This window comes from Cryptosporidium ubiquitum, assembly GCF_001865345.1.
Source record: "Cryptosporidium ubiquitum isolate 39726 chromosome Unknown contig_16, whole genome shotgun sequence".
NCBI classification, from domain to species: Eukaryota; Apicomplexa; class Conoidasida; order Eucoccidiorida; family Cryptosporidiidae; genus Cryptosporidium; species Cryptosporidium ubiquitum.
In genome coordinates this window covers 427,368-451,669 of record NW_021639815.1, presented here as the reverse complement: position 1 = coordinate 451,669, position 24,302 = coordinate 427,368, and the positions used below count along the sequence as shown (strand labels likewise).

The following is a 24,302-nucleotide window of genomic DNA, read 5'->3' as shown; positions in this document are numbered from 1 at the left end:
CATAATAGGTCTAATAGAATTTTAATATTCAATATACGACTTATTTATTCTCTTCTGATTTTAGAGGGTAGTTACAATTGATTAGCATTGAATACTCACAAAACAGTTATAGCCTATATTAAGGATGTATCGACTAATAACTTTGATTTTGGTTGCAGGCTTTTTTGTCTTAAATAATTATTGTGCAGATAATCGTATTTTATTTGATAACAGATCAGTGCATGGCCATTCTTTGTTGGAGTTGGAACAAATTGATGGTGAGAATGGTTCTGAAACATACAAATACAAAGATGTCGGTTTTAATGATGATGTCATACTCTCGAAACAGTCGTTTAATAATGGTTTTACTTTATTAAACATAAAACAGCCATTTGAAAGTAAATATTCTGATTTTAGAGTGGTTATCAATGGTGGTAGTTCTTCTGATCCATCTGATTTACCAGGTATCAGATACTTTGCTTTATTATTATTTAGTAAACAAGTGAATCGTTGTATGAATAAGATATTTAAAGATGAACTTATTGCAAATTTCAAGATCGAGATAAATGCAGCTATTTCTAACTTGAAGTTTACCTTTTTGAGCAATCAAACAAGTAAATTCTTTAGCTGTTTCCTCAATGCTATCAGCAACAAAATGTACTTGGAAAATAAATCATATTATTTTGAGATTTTGCAAGCATCAGATGAATTCGATTCAGTAATTAGTGATCCAAATTCCATTGAAGTAGACAAGCTAGCTATTCGGATGATTTACAGTACTGAATCTTCACTTGGATGTACCTCTTTGCAGTTTTTAAATCTTTTCTCAAAGACCTGTTACAAGAATTCTATTAATTTAGATACTGAATTACCAAAGTACTCACACAAGCTTATTTCTGAGATGTTTAAGCCTCATATGTTATCTGCAATATTCATTGGTAACTTGACCACATCACGCCTCACAAAGTTGCTCTCTGGATTGACTAGGGGAAAACTTAGGAACCAAGTTCAAAACGATTTTTCTAAAATAAACAGAGCTAACAAAGCAATTAACAATTCTGGAAGTAATGTTATTATAAGAAGAGGCTTCTCAAATGACAAATTGAGAATTCATATTCCATTCAATACTGATGACTTGAAATCACTAGAATCAAATTCACATATATTCGTAATTAATATTCTCGATTCAAGGCATAACAGTGGTATCTTTAACTTTATTTTCATGAATAAATTTGCTAGTCATTCAAGAATCGGTTACTATATTGAATACAGTACTATAGTATTGTACTTTGAACTTTCTTTAACCAGAAAAGGGTTGGAAAATATCCCAGTTATTATTGATTCAATTGTTTCCTACTTCAATTTACTGAAGAACAGTGTAATTAGCGACAGAGCTTATTCTGAAGTTCAACAATTATTTGATCTTCACCTTTCCACTTCAACAATATTTTTAGCAGAATCTATGGTGCACTACTTGAGTTCACATTTCATTATGTCAAAGTCTTCAACTAATATTCTTAGTTCGAACATAAACACTCAATTTGTTCGTTCCGACGTTGAGTATTTCCTTTCAAAGATGAGTTTGGACTCTCTCAAAGTGTCTCTTTATATTTCTAGCCATTTCGATATTAAAAAAGTTTTTTCAAATAACTTTAGGAATCGAGAAATGCTTTCAAAAGCTATTGTTGAGCCTCATACAAATATTTTACTATTGGTATTCGAAACGGATGACATTTTACCTAATAAACTATCTTCTTTAAGTCCATCATATGCATTGGATACATATGGGTTACAACTACCAAATGACGAATTGATAAGCACTATCAATTTACCATCTTTCTATTCAATGCCTATTTTTGAAAAGATAGTTCCATTGCACAAGTCATTGGATATTCACTATAATTACCTTAAGAAAACTAATAGAATGACTACTATATCTCGAACAATGTCATTCAAATCAATCACCACTTCTCAGATTTGGTTCTCTAATAACGAGATATATGGGAAAAATGTTAAACTAAATCTAAAATTCAGTTTACGTGAATGGAGTCCATTGATGAATAAGTTTTATGGCAAAGTAAATGTTTATTCAATTCTGTCTGCAATCCATACTTTTACTACAATTCTCAACATTAAGTTGTATGAAAGCTTGTCTTATATTTATAGACTAACGGGAACAATTGTAGAGCTTATTCCATCCCAATCATATAACGAGGCGGTTTCTGATCCATTTGAATTTTACTTAATTGTAAATTCACCAATCAACTATTTTTCTTTGATTATGAGTGAGACTTCAAGGTTACTTTTATCTTTTGATACTTTCTTATCTGATAAAGGCCTCCTTGCTAAAGCAGTAATACTTGCCAAACAGTCTCTCCTCGAATTTTACAAAAGTTACAGCCAAATTGAGAAGGATACTAAGGTTATTGCTCAGATAGTTTCTTCCCAACATTGCTCATTTGGAAGTCTGAGAAGATATTTTGAGCAAAGTAGTAATGTAGAGTTCATCAAGGCAGTATACGATTCCTTACTATTATCTCCAACTATTTATGGTTTCATCGAAGGCAACCTTACCCCTTTCCATGCTAACCATATTTTGAATGTATTTATAGAAGGACTTAATCATAAATTCTTCCATATGGAAATTAACGAGGAAAACACACAAGAGTTTCTTAAACAAGTATCTTATCCGAGGAGTAGAAATTACTTAGATTTAATGGGAAAATCTCCAGAAGTTGACATTGGAACATTTGTCTTGGATGTTTCCACTATTCCAAACGAATACAAAAAATTGTTTGTTCAAAAGCTAGATGTCACTGCTTCTTCATCTTACTCCACAGCTGCAATTCTAATTGGTCAATTAAATGTAGAGAATTACATCAAGGGATCTATTATCAATGAAGCTTTGAAATACGAGGCTTTGAATAAGTTTTCGTCAAAAAATACCTCAACCAAAGAAATTGACTTCCACTCCAGTATAACATTAGTTGCAAATAGGTTCATTGCGGTATTGTTGTCTATGGGAAGTGTCAAACTTTCAGCTGGGACTCTAACTCAAGCTATACACAAAAGTTTAACTGAATCCATCTCTAAGATCATGAAAAACTGCAAATCTAAAAGTTATCATAAGAAAGTTTTAGAGAAGATCAATCTCAGTGACCCTCTTTCTAACAAAAAATTCTTTTTGTCTAAATCCAATTTAGTAAAACTTGTGGATGAGTCCAAAGAATATTTTGATAGCCTTAATCATACCAGTATCTCCAATTTGTTAAATGAGACCGGAAATTTACCGAATGTAATAATTACTACCCAGAAAGTGTCTAATATAAAGGCCTCTATTTCTTCATTAGATTTCATACCAGAGGGTTACAATGATATTAGTGATAACTATAAAAGTCTTTTGGACAATCAAATAGCAGAATTTAGATATGATTAGATTCTGATTAATTGCATTATTTCACGACCTTAAGAAGATCATATTGTGATAGGCGGTAATGCAATATAAATGAAAGCTTTACAAAGCTGCCTTTAAAAATTATTCATACAGGGGTAGATTAACTCTTTGAATTTAATACTTTTCTTTTTATCAAGGTTTATTCATAAATAATTGCCTATTGTTTAAATTTATCTACGGGTTTCTATTGTTTACAAGTAGTGGAGTATGAAAGTTACACGTATTTGTTTTTGCATGTAGATGAATGCACTAATCCTAAGAAGAAGATTTGAATGAAATTGCAGAATAAATAATTTGCAAAGATTAATTTACAAGAAATTTACGTTGAAGTACCTTGTTTAGAATTGCTTTATTTTAAATTTAGATTTTCCTACTAACGAATTAAACACTATTAGCTGTTATTATTTAACACTTATCTATAAACAACTGAATTAGCCATTCAAAGAGAATTGGTAGATTTGTTCAAGTCCATTTGTGCAAAGATAAACCATTGAAAAATTAAAGTATTGTGGACAAAATCATATTTTCTATTGTTCGTATTAAGATTTATATCTTTGTAATTTTCTTTTGAAATTTGTATTAAAAAAAATTAGGCAAATTACCCGCCAGATTTTTGGTACCAGTAATTTAATTTTCAAACGAACTGTATTTCTGCAATAATTTCCTTGTAAAAAGTGATGAGAGTTGGGATCATTTTCAAGTAAATCTGGACAAATTACAAGTATAGCAGCTTTATCATTGTTTAATTATAATTATAAAATGAGGCTGCTATGTTTATTCTGGTTATTTACACAGATTGTTTTGGCATTTTCTGCAAAGAAACTAAAAGCCGGATATAAGTTTGGCATTAAGCCAGCGTTTGTTCCAAAATTGACGAAGCCTCTCTTAAGTAAACTTGGAAGGACAGTCAAAAATGTAGAGAGTTCATCATTTGTAAAATCGAAGGTAGATAGTTCTACATATAAATTCTTAAGACTACGGAATCAGATGGCAGTGTTTCTTGTCTCAAATAATAACTTTAATCATTCAGTTATTACTCTTTCTGTTGGAGTTGGAGCTGTTATGGACCCTGAAGACCTTCCTGGCCTTGCAAGTTTGGTACAGGAATCTTTATGTTTAGGAACTAACCGATTTTTTGATAGCTCCGATTTTTGTAACTTCATTAGCTCTATTGATGGAAAAATTGAAATGAAAGTTTATGAAAGGAATTCAGTCTTTACTTTAGAGGTTGGGAACCAGTACATTTCAACAGTTTTGGACCGTTTAAGTGATATGATTAGGAATCCTTCTTTTCCTGAGATGCTATTTTTTGCCAAAACTGAAGAATACTCTGGCACATTTGATAGTTTGTTAAATGACAGTGAATTTTTGTTTCAATGTGTTATAAGAGATATTTCTTTTGAAGATCATGTATTTAAAAGGCTAAATGTTCTTACTGATAATTCAATTAAAGAAGCTAGGGAAATTTCGGAGATTAACTTACTGGAACATGTAAAAAATTTCTATAATCAACAATATAGCTCCAACATTATGACTTTGGTTGTGGCTAGTGGGGAGGCACTTTCTAAGTTATCATATGAAGTCATTTCAAATTTTTCTTTAGTAAAAAATTTGAATATTTCTCGCCCTCTCCCGTTTGACTTGGCAAGAATAATTCGTCATCCTCACCTTGCAGTAGTTGGAAACGCTATTCATCTCAAGGCTCACTCCATAAATGAGCTGATTCTCGAGTTCCCTATAGACTATCAGGAAGTCCTTTGGGATTCTTCCCCAAGCTACTACTTAGAATATTTGCTTAAGGATAATTCCAAGACTAGTTTAAGCAATTTTCTAACAAATAAAGGATGGATTCTTAAGATGGAGGTCAGAACTAACTCTCACAAGTACTCATTTTCTAACTTTGAACTGAAGTTTTTGCTTACACCCAAAGGGCTTGATAAGATTAAATCAATTATTCAAGCAACATTTATTGTTTTAGAACATATTAAAACTTCACCTATTAAGCAGGATATACTTGTCGAGATTCAGCAGATACTCAAATATAAGTTTGACTATTATTTTGATGTTTCTCCCAGGCAAATATCTGAAAAGATTATTGACTCTTTTGATATTAAAGGGTGCTCTCCCGAGGAAGTTCTCATTGCTGGTAATCTTGTAAGAAATTCAAATCCAGAGGAGGTTTCTGCATTTTTAGACAAAATTTCCATCGATAACTTGGTTATTTTTGTAAGGCATTTGAACTTTGATTTTAAAAACGACATTTTAAACAGAGACCAAGGAATTATTCAAGAATTAAATAAGAACATTCCAAGAAAAAATCAGTCTTTTGCTTTATATAAACAAGACAATGCTTTAAGAACCAACGAAAAGCAAAGTTCTGTTGATTCAGAACAAACTGGGAAAGATTTAGAATCAGAAACAGAGCTTGAGTATAGTTCGGAGCATAAACAGGAATTAGAAAAGGAACCAGAACAACAATCAAGCTTAAAAATGAGCCAGTCTGAAAACAAAAATATCGAATTTAGAACATGTCCCAAGTTCAACAACAAATACATTGTAGAGGAGCTCTCTAGTGAATTTATTAACCAAATAAATGAGGCAGTTAATCTGATCCACACTAAGTCTATTGGGTTTAAGATTAGGAGGAGCAACCAACTTTTAAGAAGCACTCCCTTGCAGTATTTTTCTAATACTGCTAACTATAGACTTTACTTACCAACTATTCTTAAAAATGCAATTTTAGATTACTTAACGGTTGAAAGCTCAGCATCAAAGTTTAAAACATTTCATAAAAGAATCAGAGAGAACATTAATAAACCAGTTTATAGCAGTTTCCTTTTTTTCAATAACGTCAATTTTCAGGCTCCCTCTGCTACGTTCTTCATTAGAATCATGATTCCAGAAGCAATCAAATTTGATGCTAATATTGATACTTTAAGCGCTCCTATCACTGAGTTGAAATATACAAAGTCAGTCAAAGAGTTAATTTTATCACTTGAAGTTCTAGTCGTTTGTCTCAAACATTCAAATGAAGATATAATAAGGAATATGAAAAGCATTGAGGGAATTTTCTCAATTACAAGTATCCTTAGATCAGAACTTAGCGGAGTTCCCTTGGGATTTGAAATAAAAGTTAAAGGATTTTTAGGCTCTATTTTCCTAGCACTTAAATCATTCTCTAGAATTATGCTAAATTTAAGGAAAAATATTTCTCAAGAAAAGTTCGAACAAATCATTCAATCTCTTGAAAACAGAATAAAGACGGAGAATGTTAATAGGAGTTCAAAAGAGGTATCTGAGCTCATCTTAAAATCTATTTTTGAAAGCAAGAAGACATCTATTTTATCTTTGGAAAGTGATTATAGTTCAATAACATTAGAGCAAATTTTAGAGTTATCTTCATTCTTATGCAGAAATGGGGCTTATGAAGGTGCAATTATTGGAAATGTGAATCCTCTTCAGGCTTATACAGTATTGAATCAGTTCACTACAAAATTACGCCATCAGAATATCCAAGAACATCAAGTTTTTTCAAAGCTGAACTCAATAGGAAGTTCTATGCAAACTTGGAAAATTTTGGACCCACTCTCTAATCAAGGTAACACAAACTACTATTATTACAATGAATTAAGCTTGGAAAACACATTGAACTCAAATTCATTATTATATATTCCATTTTCGTACTTCAACGCTGATTCTATTGCATTCCAAGTTCTGTTTGAATATATTATTTCCACTTTCAGAGAGAATTTATCCTTATCTGGAGTAGAGATTGACTTTTTTCCCAAGATCAACGAATTTTTCTTAGTTGGATTTACTGTAGCATTATCTGGGTTTGAAGATATTTCTGTATTGTCTGAAAAGCTTTTAAATACGTTTTATAGTATTATAAGATTTATTAAAGACATCCAGAAAGACCAACTTAACCAAATAAAGAAGAATATGATTGCCAATCGCAATACTGGTTCAGAATTTGGGCAATTAGAATCAAAACTACTATATCAAGTTACTTCTAGGAAAAACGTCACTGCTGTTATGCAAGGTGTCAAATCTTCTTTGATTATGATAGACCACCAGATTTTAACTAAAACATGTGATCTAATTCTTAGTTCTTCAAAGTTTTTGATTGTAAGCCAGAAAAATACAGATGATTCTGAACTTGAAGAGCTTAAAAATTATATTCCTTCTGGTTTTACCAAAATAACAGATATAAATCAGCTGACTGAAAATGATTCTTACAAATTTATTAATGTTCCTATTAGATTTATTGAGTCAGAACAAGGTTAATAAGCAACTTTCGACATCCCTTTTAATATATTTGATACAAATAATCATAGTTTCATTCTTTGTAAACTTCAAGTTTTATCTAGGTTTGAAACTTATACTATATAATTTATAAGTGATTTTACACTGAATAATCCGTTTGTATTTATTTTGTTTTCTTAACTGCCTTTATTTGTCCTTGAAATAAGTAATGAAATCAATTTTACATTGCCGGCAATATTATATTACCGGTACTCATAAAATACATTTTGCCACGTATGAAAAATATACATTTTTAATATTGAAAAAGAATTTAAGTGGAAAAAGGCATATTTCCTATATAAATCAATGGAAAATAGTAAATAAAATGTTTGTGAACCGGAATATTTTATTTTTTTTTGCACTGGTTTTTTTATTTTTTTTTAACTCTAAACAATGTATTATTGAGAGTTGTGTGGAAGGGTTTTCTTTTGCAAATCTAGTTAATGATCATATTCCCAAAAACTCACAAATTAAATCAATTATAGATGATGAAAAATTTATAAAGTCCAAGACTGACAAAGCAAAATATCGCTACATTAAACTTAAAAACGGTTTGAAGGCTTTTATAGTAAGCAAGGAAGATGCAGTAAGGTCTGAAGTTGCAATTTCAGTGGATGTTGGGTTTAATTATGACCCTCCAAAAATCATAGGATTATCCAATTTGGTGCAGCATAGTCTTTTATTAGCCTCTCATAAATACCCAAATATAGACGAATTCCACAACTTTATTAAACTACTGAACGGAAAAATATATTTGGATCTGCATGAAAGATCCACAGTATATTCTTTTACAATAGGTACAGAATACCTGAGTGAAAGCATATTCAGATTTAGCAGCTATTTCCATAGGCCTTTATTAAACAATGACTCTATTAATAAGGCAATGCTAACAATATTTAGCCATTTAAATAAAATAAAAAGAAATGAGTTTTGGGTAAGAAGAGAAATTGAAAGAGAAATATTTGGTAAAAATAAAAACGTTGATACTTTTTATTATGGAAATAAAAACACTTTATTAAATAACCCAAATTTAGCAGAGGGTGAAATTTATGAAAAGGTTCGTCACTATTTCTCGAAATATTATGGCCCTAATAACATGAAGTTGGCTTTAGTTGGAAGAGAACCCCTTGAAAAATTGGAAAAGTACGTAATTCAGAACTTTGCTCGCATTAAAAGTAATGGACTCAACATAGTGAGCGTAGAAGACAGCTATAAGTACATTGTAAATCCCTTTATTCGAATTTCAGGAAATATTATAACTATTAGGAGGTTAAGAAAAACTGAAATAAACACAATAAATCTCCGATTTCCAATTGATCTGCAGGTAGTCAATTGGAGGAGAGTCCCTACTTTGTACTTAAAGTACCTTCTGGATGGAAATTTTAAGGGAATTTTGCGTAAATACTTAAAGTCTATTGGAGTTTTTTCTCCAATTAAGGTAGGAGTGGTATCTTACGAAGGATTTTCAACGTTGGATATATCAATAGATCTCTATAATAATCAATTAAAACATTCTTGGAAGGTAGTTAAAGCAATAATATCAACAGTAAAGTGTCTAGTTGAAATGCCTGTATCAGAGAAAATATTGCTTGAAGCAAAGAAGATAACAGATATAATTTTTAATTACAGAGAGTCTGAATTTACAAGAGATCTTGCATACAATATAGTTTATAAGGCCAGTGAATACAAAGTTAAGCCTCACGAAATAATATATGCAGATGAAATCATGGAAATTGTTGATGCTTCGTTTGTAAAATCTTTTATTAATTCAATAAAAATTGAACAAGTTTCAATATTCTTCTTTACTCCTTCATTATCAACTAAAAAAATCCCAAGTGAATACAATGTATTCAGAACAAACTTTTACTCTAAAAGCTACAATACTCCAAGTATAGATATAACTCCAAATGGAGTTGAGTCTCCTGGAAATAAGGCACAAAGTGGGACTCAAGTTATTTTATGGTTTTATAATACAATCAAACACTATTTGATAAAATTTCTGACATTTATATTCCGTAAAGAAATTCAAACAGATGATGATAGCATTAAGAAAGAAATCTCTACCCAAGATTTCGAGCAGGAACCAGACGAGATTAACGAGGAAAACTCTTTTGTAAAATGTAGCATGGTATTCAAGTCTAAGAATCTACTCTCAGATTATTGTATTAATCAATTTCCAAGTAATTTCTTTAAAGATATCCACAACTTAACTATTTATGAAATTTATAATATTTATAATTTAGACATTTATACCCCTAACCCATACACACCTAATGATTTATCTTTAATACCAAACTTGGATGATACTAAAACGATTCCTCAGCCTCTAATACTCTCTATTAAAAAATTCTTGAACAATAATATTGAAAACCTTAATAATGGGGAACTTATAAGCTTAGGAAGGAATTTTTCTAAGCTAGAATTGAACAGTAATCATCATATTTCTTATCGCAAGAAAGAGTTAAATAAAGATCATTTTAATCATTCTGAATTAACTAAAAACACTCAAAAAAATTTGACTGATTTAGAAATAGAGAATAATAATGAAATTTCGAAGAAGATTGATAAGGATATAGAACAGGGGATAAAAAAAGTAAACATTAAGCGATTTGACTTTTATTCAAATATAATTTACTTTTACTATAAAAATTCAGCAGAACAATCTTTCCCTGAGACCGGAGTCACAATTAGGATTCAAACCCCAAAGATCAATTCAAAAATAGGGAGTCATCCAAAAGTACTCAAGGTAATACCAAAACTAGTGGTTGCTATTGAAATCCTTTGCGTGTTATTAAAAATTTCTTTAGAAGATGAAATATATAACTTCAGAGTTGCAAAGAACGAGTTTAAAATTTCAAGTTTTACCGATTACACTTATAATAACCTCCCAAATGGGTTTGAAATTCAGCTAAAGGGCTTCTACGATGTTATTCCTGTGTTTCTGAGAAGGTTTGCAACACATCTCAGCCATCCATTCAATTATTTTACTACTGATATGTTTAGAGAGGCTCTAAACCACATGAATAGTTATTTATATCAGCAGGTTTACTTCACTCCCTCTATTACAAAAACTTTGTTAATTTTGCGATCCATCACAGAAAACCAACCTTTGACTCCTTATGACAGGTTGAACGAACTTAAATACATTACTTATCAGGACGTTGCAGAACTCAGTGAGTTTTTTGCAAGGCAAGGGCAAATAGAAGGCTTGTTTATGAACAGTATTGACCCTTTGGAGGCAGGACTAATTGTTAATGACTTTTTGGATCAACTTGGAAGGAATATTGTAGTTTCAGGGACTATTTCCTTGACTGTTAATAAGCGTGGGGTTGAAATCATAGATCACAAACTTTTGAAAAACGTCTTTAGAAGAGAATCTGAAGAATACTCGATTGAAAACATGCTTGTTCCCATTTCTAATGCAGGAAAGAGCTACTTTAATAGTTACGAAGTTTTGGATATGACAACCCTACCATTATGGCTTTGGAAGAGTTATAAATTCGAGTACTCAAGCATTGATGAGGAGAAGTCGGTTTCCTCATTAGCTTTGCTGATAGGAACTAAAACACCTTTTACTATCTCTTTAGTAACTCTGTTATGCATATTTCTGTCAGATTTGCTCAATGAGTTCTTAAAGAGGATTTCAAACGAAAACGATTCAGTGGCTGCCTTTACGGCATCCCACTACTCTTCTCTAACCTTTGTTGTCATCCAAGTTGAGTCTTACTCAAAAGACGTCGCAAGCCTTTCTGAGTTTCTTATCATGTTCATTAATGAGATTTTTGAAACCCCATATATAATTGAAAAGAATCTTTTTTATAAAGTCAGGAGAGATTGCATTAATAAATTCAAGAACCTTCCTAACAAAATCGAACTCTTTTCAGTATTGTTCTTGACATTTGTAGAAGGTAGCGATTTCCCATTTCAATGGATTGAAAAAGTTATCCACACTATGGAGACTCTATCTTACGATAGATTTATTAAATCTGTAAAATTTTTGAACATGGCTCCTCAGATTATTATTGCAGTCCAATCTAAGATCTCCAATAGGACCCATAGGATTGAGAAGTATGTCCCCAAGGGTTTTACAATGCTTAATAGTACGGATGATCTACTTAATCAGAAGAACCTATATATTTACAAACTACCGATAAATATTTCAAGAAACGTTTTATCTCAAGAGTTATAAAAATTAAAATGTTATGAATATTATATATAAAATTTAAACAAGTTAATGTAAAATTTTAGAATCTAATTAAATTAAATCTTAACTGTAATAATTATATCTCATCAACGAGTTTTTTTATTCCGATAGCCAAAGCAATAATTCCTTTATCTCATTGCTTCATTCCACATCATATCTGGGTCATCTATTTCCATAATTGTCTTTTCCTTATCTTTAATTTTTCCTGTTCCAATTGATTTTTTGTTCTTGTTAGTTTTTGAGACTTTTTGGTCACAATTTCTAGCAAGATGTTTGACTGAACCACAGAAATTACAACTTCCTCCTCTTGGATATATAGATCCCGTTTCGTTATTAGGACAGAAAGCAACTATGTGTCCTGCTTTCCCACACTTAAAACAGCTTGCAAATGGTAAGACAGAGTTGTCACTTCTTGGCTTTTTGCAGTCTTTAAGTGTGTGCCCTAGTTCTCCACATAAAAAACACTTGAATATTTTTTTCTCTAAGGCGCCACTTTCTTCAATGCTGTTTGTGTCATTTTTATCTTTAGCTTCTTCAATAGTTGGTTTATAGTACTTGCAGTCAGACATCTGGTGCCCTTTTTTTCTACAACACAAGCAAACCACATTCGAATTTTTTCTAAGTGATATGCTTGAATTCATGCTTTTTTGTTTCATTTCCCTTTTAATCGTTTTAATGCTTTTCTGAATCTGACCTCCGATTTCAACTTCTCCTCTTAAACCTTTTTGCAACTTTGAAAGTCTCATTATTATTCTTCTTTTTTTGGACTTGGATAGTTTTTCAGACTCGTTATTTAACTTTCCCTCCAAATTCTCAATACTTTGTTTAATCATATCTGCTGTCCAACATTCACTTCTAACTTTTTTCGTCTTTTTTTTTAGTTTAGACTTCTTTTTAACTTTCAAGGCTTCATCTTTAGTTTGTTTGCATTCCTCAGCATTCTCTTTATTCTCTGGTATACAATGTATCTGATTCTCTTTGCTACTATTATCCTCCAATTTCTTAGATTTGGAGGTTTTATTTTTTTTTAGCTTTTCACTTTTCATAGACTTCTCTAATCTCCCAGAGATATTCTTTTCTGCATCTTTTTCAAGTTCTTTAAAGTGTTTTTCTTTGTTTTTTTCAGATCTCTCTTTAATATTTGTCTTTACTTTACTCATTTTTCAGCCTTGTAAATTTATCCTTCTGGTATATTAAAGCTATTTACAATGTAATGTAAGCAACTAAAATATGCAGTATTATACCTTCTAAGAAATTTTATGCCAAGAAAAATTTCATGAATTACAAAATTTGGTTCTCTTAAATGTCAAAATTTACACAAATCTAAAATTTGTATACATAAAGGCCCAAAAATATTTTCACTTAATTTTTACTAATAAAAAAAAAATACCGGCAATGTATCCGTCTCGTACTGTCTTTAGGGTGAGATAATATATTTAGTGGCTAGGGGAAAAAAATTAGTCAAAGAAGACCAAAAATAAGTTGTCATTTTTTGACATTTTTAAAACAATAAAAACAGCACTAATAATATTTGAGAATCTTTAATACTATCGCCATGTCGGTAAGTTGATACTTTTATGATAGGGCTCTTTTGATTTGACATTATCTTTCCTAGAAGTCAAAGTCTGTTAAAATCGCTAAAAAGCCAATTGAAACTAAAGTTATTGATAATTCTACTGATACTTCCAGTGATGATTCTGATACATCTAGTTTTGTGATGGTAAAGAAGGCTGAGAAAAAGCTTGCAAATCTTAAGAGTAAAGGCGAAAATAAGGAATCTATCCACAAGAAAATCGAGCCAAAAAATATGAAAGCTCAGGAGTCTTCTACTGATTCTTCTTCGGGATATTCTTCTGAATCCGAAGTTGATAACAAGAAAAGTTCTAAAAAAGAGTCAAAGCCCAACACTTTAAAGACTGAAGTAAAAAAGGCAGCTTCTAGCAGCTCATCTTCTTCCTCTGACTCAGATTCTTCTTCAGAGGATGAAAAGCCAAAAAAGAATGCCAAGGCAGCTGCTCCAATGAAAAAAAGCATCTCTAACAGTTCTTCTTCCTCCTCTTCTGATTCAGACTCATCAGATTCTTCTTCAGAGGATGAAAAACCAAAGAAGAATGTAAAGGCAGCTACCCCAATGAAGAAAAACATCTCCAGTAGCTCCTCTTCCTCTTCAGACTCATCAGACTCTTCCTCAGAGGATGAAAAGCCAAAGAAGAATGCCAAGGCGGCTACTACTCCAATGAAGAAAAACATTTCTAACGGTTCTTCCTCTTCTGACTCATCAGATTCTTCTTCAGAGGATGAAAAGCCAACAAGTACAAAAACAGCTGCACCAATGAAGAAAAACATCTCCAACAGTTCTTCCTCTTCCTCTTCTTCCTCTTCTTCCTTTTCAGACTCATCAGATTCTTCTTCAGAGGATGAAAAACCAAAGAAGAATGCCAAGGCAGCTACCCCAATGAAGAAAAACGTCTCCAGTAGCTCCTCTTCCTCTTCTTCCTCTTCAGACTCTTCGGATTCCTCTTCAGAGGATGAAAAACCAAAGAGTAGTTCAAAAGCAGCTACCCCAATGAAGAAAAACATTTCCAACAGTTCTTCTTCCTCCTCTTCTGATTCAGACTCATCAGATTCTTCTTCAGAAGATGAAAAACCAAAAAGTAGTGCAAAAGCAGCTACCCCAATGAAGAAAAACATCTCCAGTAGCTCCTCTTCTGATTCCTCAAGCTCGTCAGATTCTTCTGAAGACGAACAATCAAAAAAGAATGCAAAACCAGTAGCTACTGTAAAGAAAAGCATTTCCAAAAACTCTTCTTCATCATCTTCGGATTCATCCAGTTCATCAGATTCTTCCGAAGATGAACAACTAAAGAAGAATGTAAAGGGACCTACCCCAATGAAGAAAAACATTTCCAGTAGCTCCTCTTCCTCTTCTGATTCAGACTCTTCGGATTCCTCTTCAGAGGATGAAAAACCAAAGAGTAGTTCAAAAGCAGCTACCCCAATGAAGAAAAACATTTCCAGTAGCTCCTCTTCCTCTTCTGATTCAGACTCATCAGATTCTTCTTCTTCAGAGGATGAAAAACCAAAGAAGAATGCAAAGGTTGCTGCCTCAGTGAAGAAAAACATCCCAAGCAGCTCTTCTTCTGATTCATCCAATTCATCAGGGTCTGATAGCGATAAAGACGAAAACAAAAAGATTTCAAATCCTGTACAGTCATCAGATTCTTCATCTGAATCCGAGGTAGAGATGAACAAGAACAAGAGAAAAGCAGAAAACGAGCTTAACAATACTAAGGCCAATAAGTCCACAAAAAATGAAAATCAAAAACGTTCTCACCAAGCAAATGATGATAATAATCAGCCAAGAAAGAGACAGAATACAAATAATAAGGATGCTAGAGAAGTATATTGTGGTAACCTTCCTTATTCTTGTACTGAAGATGAAATTAGAGATTTATTTGAAGAATGTGGAACAATTGAGAGAGTATCAGTTCTTTCTGATAAGGGATGCGCCTTTATTACATTTGAACAAGAGGAAGGAGCCAAGTCAGCAATACAATGGAATCAAACTGAATATAAAGGCAGGATGTTGAGAATTAATATGTCAGCAGACAAACCACAACCGGGAAGTTTGTCAAGTGGTGGATATGGCCCTTCAGTCATTGTAAGAAACATTCCATTTTCAAGTGATGATGAATCTATCAAATCATTTTTCAATGGATGTGGCGTAGTTAAGAGAGTCTCTATCCCAAGATATTCTGATACTGGAAAGATGAGAGGTTTTGCCATGGTAGAATTTGAAAATGATGAGCAAATTCAAAACGCTCTTAAGTTATCAGGTACTTCTATGAATGGAAGAGAAGTAACTATTGAAATTGCTTTAGGAAAGAATAATAGCGGTGGTGGAAGAGGTGCTGGATCAGGTGCAGGACGTGGGGGTGCAAATAACAGACCCGGAAAAAGTAATTCATCTACAACTTTTCAAGGAACAAGCACCACATTTGACGATAGCGACTAAATGAGTCTTTATATTGTATTATTAAGTTCTCACTAAATTTAATTCCTAATAATTAGATAATTTACTCAATTGAAATATTCTATATTAAGAAAAATATTTTAGTATTAGGATTTTATTTTTAATTATCAGTCAATTTAAAAAACTGTCTTCTGAGTCCAATTTTTGGGAACTACCTAAGTTCCGCAAGGTCGTTAGCGACTCAAAACAACATACTAATCTCACACCTAGAGAATGCTTTGTAAGTAATTCCAACTAATTTCTAAATTAAAGCCAATGCAGAATAGGCAATTACTATTAACCAATACATTTTTAATAATTATAGACATTGGCGCCATCACAATTAATACGGGTACCGCAAAATTAGGCGCCTAAATGATCAAAAGTTCATATTATTAGAAGGCAATATACTTAAGTTGTAATTATTTGTATTCTAGATGTCTCCAAATTTTTGGGTGTAAATTTAAGGTTTAAAATACGAAGTAAGATCTACCTTAAATAGTCGATAAAGTCTTTAAGGTTATAACTAAATTGTTTTATTAATTTATCTGGGAAGGAATTCGTTTCTAAGAAAAGATACTCCTCTTTATTCTTGTTTAACTACTGTTAATAGTTAGGAAATTCTTTTCCACTATGGCCGGGAAGATATCATCATTAATTAAGATTTACAATTCACTTTCAAAAATGAATTTTCACATCCCTGCGAGGCCTGTGATAAGTAGTGAATTGGGACTGGTTGCATTTATATCTGTCTTGCTTGCAATTATTTTGGCATACTGTTGGCATTTATACAAAAATGCAAATACTACTAAACAAGAATTATATGATGGTCTACAGGTAGGATATAAATTTTCTTACATTGGCTATTTTATCATGATACTTATTATGGCTTGCTTATTTTTACCATTTTTGTTCATTATTCTTCATACATATGACACAGCTGGTTGCAATAGAAGGGAGCTTGCTCCTTATTGGAATAATAGAGCTCTGGTATTTATATCACTTTGGTTGGAGTGTTTCTTTATATGCTTCTTTTTAAGGTCAACAAGATCATTATTTGAGCAATTTTTTTTTGTTTATTGTGATTTAAAGGATGCAGATCTTGTTTCAATTTGGCGAAAGATAAACAAAGAATCGGATGTTACATCTAAAAAGCAGACAAAATTAAAAAGAGTTCTTTCTATTTTTTTAGACCCTTTCAATAAACTCTCAAGAATTCTTAATGACGAGATATCTGGATATATCCTTTCAACTGTAACAGTTATCATTGATTATAATTGTGAAAATGATACTTTTTCTAAGCCATACTTTGAGCTATTTTGCGTCAGATACTGGTATTCGGAGAATCTCAAGAAGTTCACATGTGTGGAGGATCAAGATTACTCCAATGGTGAGGTTTCCAACCTCACTGCCTGCTTAGAAAAAGATGTTTATAGTATTTCAAATGTGTCAAATTTGGGTCAATTAAAACCTAATTTATCAGATTTAAATACATTAGAGAGGCTGGAGAATTCTGAAGTCGTACAGAGCGAAGTTAACGAGACTGAAACAATCAGTCCCATTATGGGTTTGAGTAAGGAACTGGCTTATGAACAGCGTCAGTCTCATGGCAAAAACACAATTAACATTGAGACACCTCCATTGGCTGATTACCTTTTTTATGAGATAATAAATCCTATCACTGTGTTCCAACTTTTAGTTTTAGCATCGTACACATTTCAGGGTTACCTGCTTTTTGCCGTAAAGTGGGTTCCAATGATGATTATTAGCATTGTTGCAAATATAAGAATTCACTTTATTAACATTGAAAATGTTAAAAAGCTAACAAAAGTGGCAAGTGACCCTAATGTTAAGGCTATAAGGGATGGTAAGCTAGTTAATTTAGATATTTCAGAATTAGTACCTGGAGATATTATTCATGTATACGAAAATTCTGCGGTACCATGCGATCTTTTACTTTTAACAGGTTCAGCCGTTGTTAATGAGTCTATGTTAACTGGGGAGTCCGCTGAGGTTTTGAAAATGCCTATTTCCGAATGTGAATCTGAAAAAATATCCCCCGAGAATGGGCCGTATTCAGCAAAAAGGTATTTCTTGTATGCAGGTACATATGTTACCGCTGTTTATAATAATGTTGGTAAAGGGATGGCTCTTGGGAGCTCTCTCGGATCTGTGAATATTAAAACTTCATCAACCAGATCAACCGATTCGATAGTTAATTTTACATCTAGTACAGAATTTTCAGAACTGGCCGGAATTCAAAGTCTTGCATTAGATGAACCGTCTGTTACTACAGCATTGGTTATCCGAACCGGTGCTTGCACACTTAGAGGAAAGATTATTAGGTCAATCTTATATCCCAGTAAATATAGCTTTGATCTATATGATCAGCTCCCAATTACCTGGTTATTTCTCAGTTTTATTGTTGCTTTCATGGTTTTCAAACAAGGCAGCTCATTTAACTGGGGTCTTTTCACATTTTTCTTCGCACTGGGATCAATAAACTCTACTTTTCCTCTTTACCTTGGAATACTAAACACCTTGTCACAGAATATTTCATCGAGAAGGCTTTTTAGTAATTTAAAAGTTAAAGCTCTCATTCCATCTAGGATAATTCTTGCTGGAAAGCTTAGAATTATGTGTTTTGACAAAACAGGGACTCTTACTAATGACCGTCTTGATTTTGTTGGTATGTCTCCCATACATATTACAAATGGTGATTTAAACTACATGTCTATTTCTGAATCAGAACAAGCAGACTTGAATAAAAAGAATTCTCCTGAGATAAAAATTCAATTTTTGGCAAAACAAGGTATTAATTATGTGTTATCGGACAAAATTTATGCAATAGACGAGATACGGGATAAGTTTAAATTGGCATTTTTGTCAATTAGAAGTTGTACATCGCTAAGCCACTCTCCAAAAAATTTTGAGATCCCCAAAGATATAGTTACCAATCCGAGGAATTATTATGAAAAGATGAATGGGAACGACACTGATAAAGCACTTTTTTCGGTTACTAACAGCTTCTTTGAAAAAAGTGGATCAAATGAAAAAGTTTACATTCAATCCCTTTATTTAGGATATGAAGATGGTAAGCAGAAGCTGGATATTGCAAATAGCTCGTTGGAGGTACTTAGAATTTTTCCTTTTGATTATAATAAAAGACTAATGAGTGTTATTGTACATTGCAGGAGTAGTGATGAGTATTATTTATTTACAAAGGGTGCTCCCGAATCTATTCTGAAGATTTGCATTGGGTCAGCTGGATTTGAATTTAAGCAGAGACTTGATGAACTTTCTTCGCAAGGTTACTATATTATAATGTCTTGTTATAAGAAAATAGAAAAAGAACTAATCAATTTGTATCTAACATTGAATAGAAATGATATAGAAACAGAATTATCTCCTCTCGGGCTTTTAATTTTCGAGAATCTTGTAAGAAAAGAGGCTCCCAGTGTTTTAAAACAATTGGTGGATTCAGATGTTTTACCTATTATGGTTACTGGAGACTCTCCATTAACAGGATTGAATGCTGCTTTGAAACTTGGTATCATTGATGAGACCTATGGGAAGATTGCTGTGTCTGAGCTTTTAACGGATGAAATAGGCTCAGAATTTGTACAGTGGAGATGTAAGGAATCAAAAGAATTAATTCCAGACAGAGAAATTTATACTCAGGACAGTAAGTTTGGAAACTTGGTCTTGACTGGTGACTGCTTTAATGTATTATTAAGAGAACATGATTCCTCGGTTCCTTTCTTTGACCCTGCTGGTGAAACTGGAAAGACGAGAGACTTGGACATTGAAGCTGCTAGTGGCTTACTTCAAGTGAGGACTAAGATTGATTGCATAATAAACCGCGTTGGCGTGTATGCTAGGATGTCTCCAAACAATAAGGTCGAAGTAGTCAGTCTCTTTATGAAAAGAGGGATAATAACCGGTATGGTGGGTGATGGTGGAAACGACTGCGGAGCTCTCAGAATTTCCCATGTTGGGCTTTCGTTTTCAAAGGGAGATGCATCCCTTGTTGCTCCTTTCAATTCATCTACCTCAAACTTAAACTCTGTATTGGAAATCATTCGTGAAGGAAGAAGCAGTCTAGCTTCAGCTATGTCAATTTTACTATATCTAATTTCTTATGGTATAATGACGTCTATGAGTGATACTCTCTTGACGCATTTTGCATATGCAGCAGTTCCTGACATTTCCAGTTCTTTTGTTGCTTTCTTTGCTCAGACTCTTATTCTTATTGGCTTTTTATTTAGTTCTCCTTCAAAAAGATTGGCGGCAGCTAGACCTTCGGGAAGCATTGCAAGTGTACGTTTTGTCCTGGCCCTTCTTACTCCGTTTGCTACTTACATTATTGGATATTATATAATGTTTTACAGACTCAACTCAAAACCATGGTTCCAACCTTCCAAAGATTTTAACATTCATTTGCCTGCACAAAATTGGTTTATGCGTATGGACAATATTGAGTCAGCCTGCTCTTGGATCTATACTGCAGTCCAGATAATTGCCACTGCAATTTGTTATACTATGGGGTCCCAGTTCAGAAGCCCTTTTTTCAAGAACCCATTTATTTTAATTCCCATCATAATTAACGCAGTTGTGTTCTCTGTCCTCATTTTTACCGGACCTAATAGTTTTTCATGCATGTTTAGAGTTAACTGCGACTCATTTAGTATTCAGAATACTGTTATTCGTATTTTTGGAGTCAAAATTATTAACCCCTCCTCCAGACCTTTCTCAGGACCCAATGGCTCGAGTATTATGCCTTTTAGTTGGAGAATAGAGTTTGTAATAATTTGCATTCTTACCATGTTTTCTACAATTTCACTCTTTTCTGTAATTACCAAACACAAAGAAGAGCGAAAAACATCAATTGAAAGACGATTCTAATTACTTTATATATGGCTTGAAGTATCCTTAGCCATTTAATGCCTGTTATAACTTTACAAGATATTAATTAAAGCAATGTTTCATATTAATAATAGTTTATAAGTAATAATATATCAAATGCCTATTCACATCTATTACAACTAGGCTTTTTTTTTTAAGTTAGGTGAATATGGCTCACCATACTTTATTCTTATCTATTACTTTTAATGCTTATATAAATAAGTATATATATATTTACTATGCTACTATTGTCTGTTTTATAGAATAAATGATACTATGAGAATTGACACCATCTCTCGATCGTGCTTTAACCTAATTTTAAATATTTTAACTTCAAATTAATAGCACTGCCAGTATGAGGAGCTGTCGCATAGTTGGCTAGTGCGCGAGATTCATACCCTCGAGGTCACGGGTTCGAGTCCCGTCAGCTCCTTTTTACACACAAAAATGTAAAGGAAAATAGGATTTTAAAACAAAATTTTGAAAGATAATTAAAAGAATGAGTGCGCATTTTTTATGAATTGAAAGATTTAATTTAGTTTTAATAGGTAGATGATTCTATTTGGCTTTAAGAAACTGGGCCAGAAGTTATATTGAATTTTAAATTAACTTTTGAAATTTTCAGTTTTTTTGTTGATTAGAATGATTGTGTTAAGTAATTCAGGTAGCTTTAACAATATATTGATGGGCATTAGAACCCAGTGAGCCCCTAAAATTTTTAAATATATTTGAGCATATACAGATGCTATTCCAAATATCCTACAGCAATCCTCCCAGCATTATTGTCAGAAATGATAAAGTATTTCTGGAAAGTATCGATTAAGTTTAAGAGGAAGTAAAGTGTCATTTTATTAACTATTAATAAACTTACTTGCTTAAATTGGGAATGAAAGTCAAGAATCTCTGTATTTAAACAAGATTCTTTCTGAGATTCGTTAAATTCAGTGGAAAAGCTACTTTCTTTGGTACCAGAAATGTTCATTGACAAGTTTCTAAACTTTTGAGGCCTGTGAATTCGAGAGATATCTTGAGTGTAATGGAATATATTTGACAAATTAGTAATATTTGGACAAGAATGAACAGAAAGCTTGCTGCAATCCTGCCCAGCTTTGGAATTAAGTATACTGAATGATAATCTTAATGAATTCTGAGCAAGATTGTTGTTTTTTGAAAAGTCCTCGAATGCATCGCTTTTCTCTGGAGAAAGGTGCTGGAACTTGATCAGGTCTAAATTAAATCCAAACAGAAGAGATGATTTTAAGCCATTACAAAGAAGCATTAAGAGCTCATTTGTCTGAGTCCACACTACACTAGAGATCTTGAAGTTTTGTAAATGTATTGGAAGGCACAAAATTGCGCAGGAAACAGATACTTTGTTAATACTTGGCGAAAATGCTTTTGAACAGTATTCAATTTGGATTCTTCCATCATTAGAAGAATAAATTGAATCTTGAAGTATATTTTTACTTACGAAACTAGAGATGGGGTTGGAAAACTCATCATCCTTAATACAGATTTTAGAAATTACATATTTACTGCCTTTAGTCTGAATTGGATGAATTATTTTAATAATTATGTTTTTGAAATCATCCATTGAAACTTGTGTGCAGTTGGATATATTATTAGTAGAGAAGTATTCTGGATCTAGTTTCACTTTTAAAGAAGAAAAGCTACAAATGTAATTCTTTGAAACTTTCTTGACAGCTAGCTTATAAAGCTCTTCAATATTAGAACTCAAATTAAAAATACAAGATATGGAGCAACCTTCAGCATCCTCGTTTAAGAGTTTATCAATTTTTCTGAATTCTATTTCATTAAAGAAATGGTTCGTTTGAGACTCATCGTCCATTTTTTTCAGATTTTCATCAATAAAAAGACGCTTTCTTTCAATAAAGTCTTTTAATATATAGTAAGAATCTGAACTAATGTTAAATGTAGAAGCAATGATATTAGAATTAACAGAAGAGATGATCTTTGGCGGAGAAAGATGATCTGAAGAGATCTTTTTTATATCTTCTCGATAAGTTTTAGCTATGCTAAGTAGGTGCAAAAAAGTGTGAACAATTGGTTTAACTTGTTCAGTCTCGTATATCAAGCATTTGTTAAACTCTTTCAAAAGTTGAATCTGTGTTCTAACCTTGCTAGTTTCCTGATCTTCAATAATCTCAGTTTTCTGAATAATACTCCAAATTATAAAAATTTGCTGTATTGCAGGCTCCACAGTTTGTGAAATGGTATTTTCAATATATACCATAGAATCATTAATATTTTGACCTATCATTACTAGCTGATCAATTGTAATAGATAATTCAAATGGAGAAGAATTACTGGTTTGAAACATATTTACTGGAGCTCCTGAAATAATTGAAAGCAAAAATATTGAAAAATTGCTCTTTTTAATTGTCTTGTCATTACCCAAAAATTGTCTAAAAGGCTTGATTCCAGTAATCCAGACAGACAAGATTTGCTGAAACACACTTTTAAGATAATTAAGTAGCTGCCTCATATATTGTAAAAAGCCGAATGTATTGAATATTAATCCAAAAGAGTCAAAAAATTGTTTCATATCAATCATTTCTATGAGTAAGTCTTCCCTTTTCTCATTTGTTCCATTTTCAGGGAAATATGTTAGAAATATATAGTTTTTGCACACATTAATATCTTTCAATACTCTATCTTTACCTTGCCCAAATTCATGTAGGTTATAAACCCAAACAGGAGTGTGACCTCCAATAGAGCAAATCATATTATTTTTTGAGTCAATTGTCAAAATTAAACACACATCTTCCTCTGGAGTCAAGTATTCTGGAAGTAACCTCGGTGCTTCTTTATGATTGTTTTTACTCAAGTTTTGAGTATCTTCTGGAAGAGTTTCGCTCTTACTTTTTGAGTTTTCAACTTGATTAGAAAAGTTATCAACTGGAGAGTCAGAAAGAGCATTTTCACCTTCTTGATCTAGAATTAATTCATTTAAGAATTCATCTAATCCATGACCCTCAGAGGCTCTATTATTTCTAATATTCAGAGAATAAGGTTCTATTATTATTAGTTCCCTCAATTTTCTTAAAAATATGCCTTCCTTTCTAAGATTCGAAAGTTCTTCACGCAAAACAAAATTACTCATTTCTTTGATCTCATTAAATTGTGAATGAAGGTTATTGTAGCTATTAACTTGACCATTTATATCAATAATAGTAACAGAACCTTTGGTATCGCCAATGCAAATACTTCTTGAATTGTTACACCAATCTAGGCAGCTTGGTTTATCTTTAATCTGATAAGACCAAAGCAATTTAATTGGTTTATTTGGGTCATCAATTCTGTATAATTCAATTGTATATATACTTGATGAAACCAAAAGTGCAATTATCTTCCCATTTGGATGTATTAATCCTGACCTTACGTTTTCTTTCCTATAGTGTACGCATGGCATCTTAAAACTT

General features: G+C 32.3%; 7 protein-coding genes across 7 annotated transcripts; 5 read left to right on the top strand and 2 right to left on the bottom strand.

The window, feature by feature from the left end:
- Nucleotides 1-124: 124 nt before the first annotated feature.
- Nucleotides 125-3,415, top strand: cubi_01225 (secreted insulinase-like peptidase; the record flags this gene model as incomplete). The annotated part of the gene is made up of 1 exon (XM_029018237.1): nt 125-3,415. One exon carries the CDS (start codon nt 125-127, stop codon nt 3,413-3,415), a length of 3,291 nt encoding a protein of 1,096 aa, XP_028875574.1.
- A 777-nt stretch (nt 3,416-4,192) lies between these two features.
- cubi_01224 (secreted insulinase-like peptidase) lies at nt 4,193-7,720 on the top strand (the record flags this gene model as incomplete). Its single annotated transcript, XM_029018236.1, has 1 exon — nt 4,193-7,720. One exon carries the CDS (start codon nt 4,193-4,195, stop codon nt 7,718-7,720), a length of 3,528 nt encoding a protein of 1,175 aa, XP_028875573.1.
- Nucleotides 7,721-8,063: 343 nt separating this feature from the next.
- On the top strand, nt 8,064-11,927 carry cubi_01223 (secreted insulinase-like peptidase; the record flags this gene model as incomplete). Its single annotated transcript, XM_029018235.1, has 1 exon — nt 8,064-11,927. The coding sequence occupies one exon, from the start codon at nt 8,064-8,066 to the stop codon at nt 11,925-11,927; it is 3,864 nt and encodes a 1,287-aa protein (XP_028875572.1).
- A 143-nt stretch (nt 11,928-12,070) lies between these two features.
- On the bottom strand, nt 12,071-13,102 carry cubi_01222 (uncharacterized protein; the record flags this gene model as incomplete). Its single annotated transcript, XM_029018234.1, has 1 exon — nt 12,071-13,102. One exon carries the CDS (start codon nt 13,100-13,102, stop codon nt 12,071-12,073), a length of 1,032 nt encoding a protein of 343 aa, XP_028875571.1.
- A 395-nt stretch (nt 13,103-13,497) lies between these two features.
- Nucleotides 13,498-15,957, top strand: cubi_01221 (cutinase negative acting protein; the record flags this gene model as incomplete). The annotated part of the gene is made up of 2 exons (XM_029018233.1): nt 13,498-13,503; nt 13,561-15,957. 2 exons carry the CDS (start codon nt 13,498-13,500, stop codon nt 15,955-15,957), a joined length of 2,403 nt encoding a protein of 800 aa, XP_028875570.1.
- A 630-nt stretch (nt 15,958-16,587) lies between these two features.
- cubi_01220 (uncharacterized protein) lies at nt 16,588-20,859 on the top strand (the record flags this gene model as incomplete). The annotated part of the gene is made up of 1 exon (XM_029018232.1): nt 16,588-20,859. The coding sequence occupies one exon, from the start codon at nt 16,588-16,590 to the stop codon at nt 20,857-20,859; it is 4,272 nt and encodes a 1,423-aa protein (XP_028875569.1).
- Nucleotides 20,860-21,604: 745 nt separating this feature from the next.
- cubi_01219 (uncharacterized protein) lies at nt 21,605-24,292 on the bottom strand (the record flags this gene model as incomplete). Its single annotated transcript, XM_029018231.1, has 1 exon — nt 21,605-24,292. One exon carries the CDS (start codon nt 24,290-24,292, stop codon nt 21,605-21,607), a length of 2,688 nt encoding a protein of 895 aa, XP_028875568.1.
- Nucleotides 24,293-24,302: the final 10 nt, after the last annotated feature.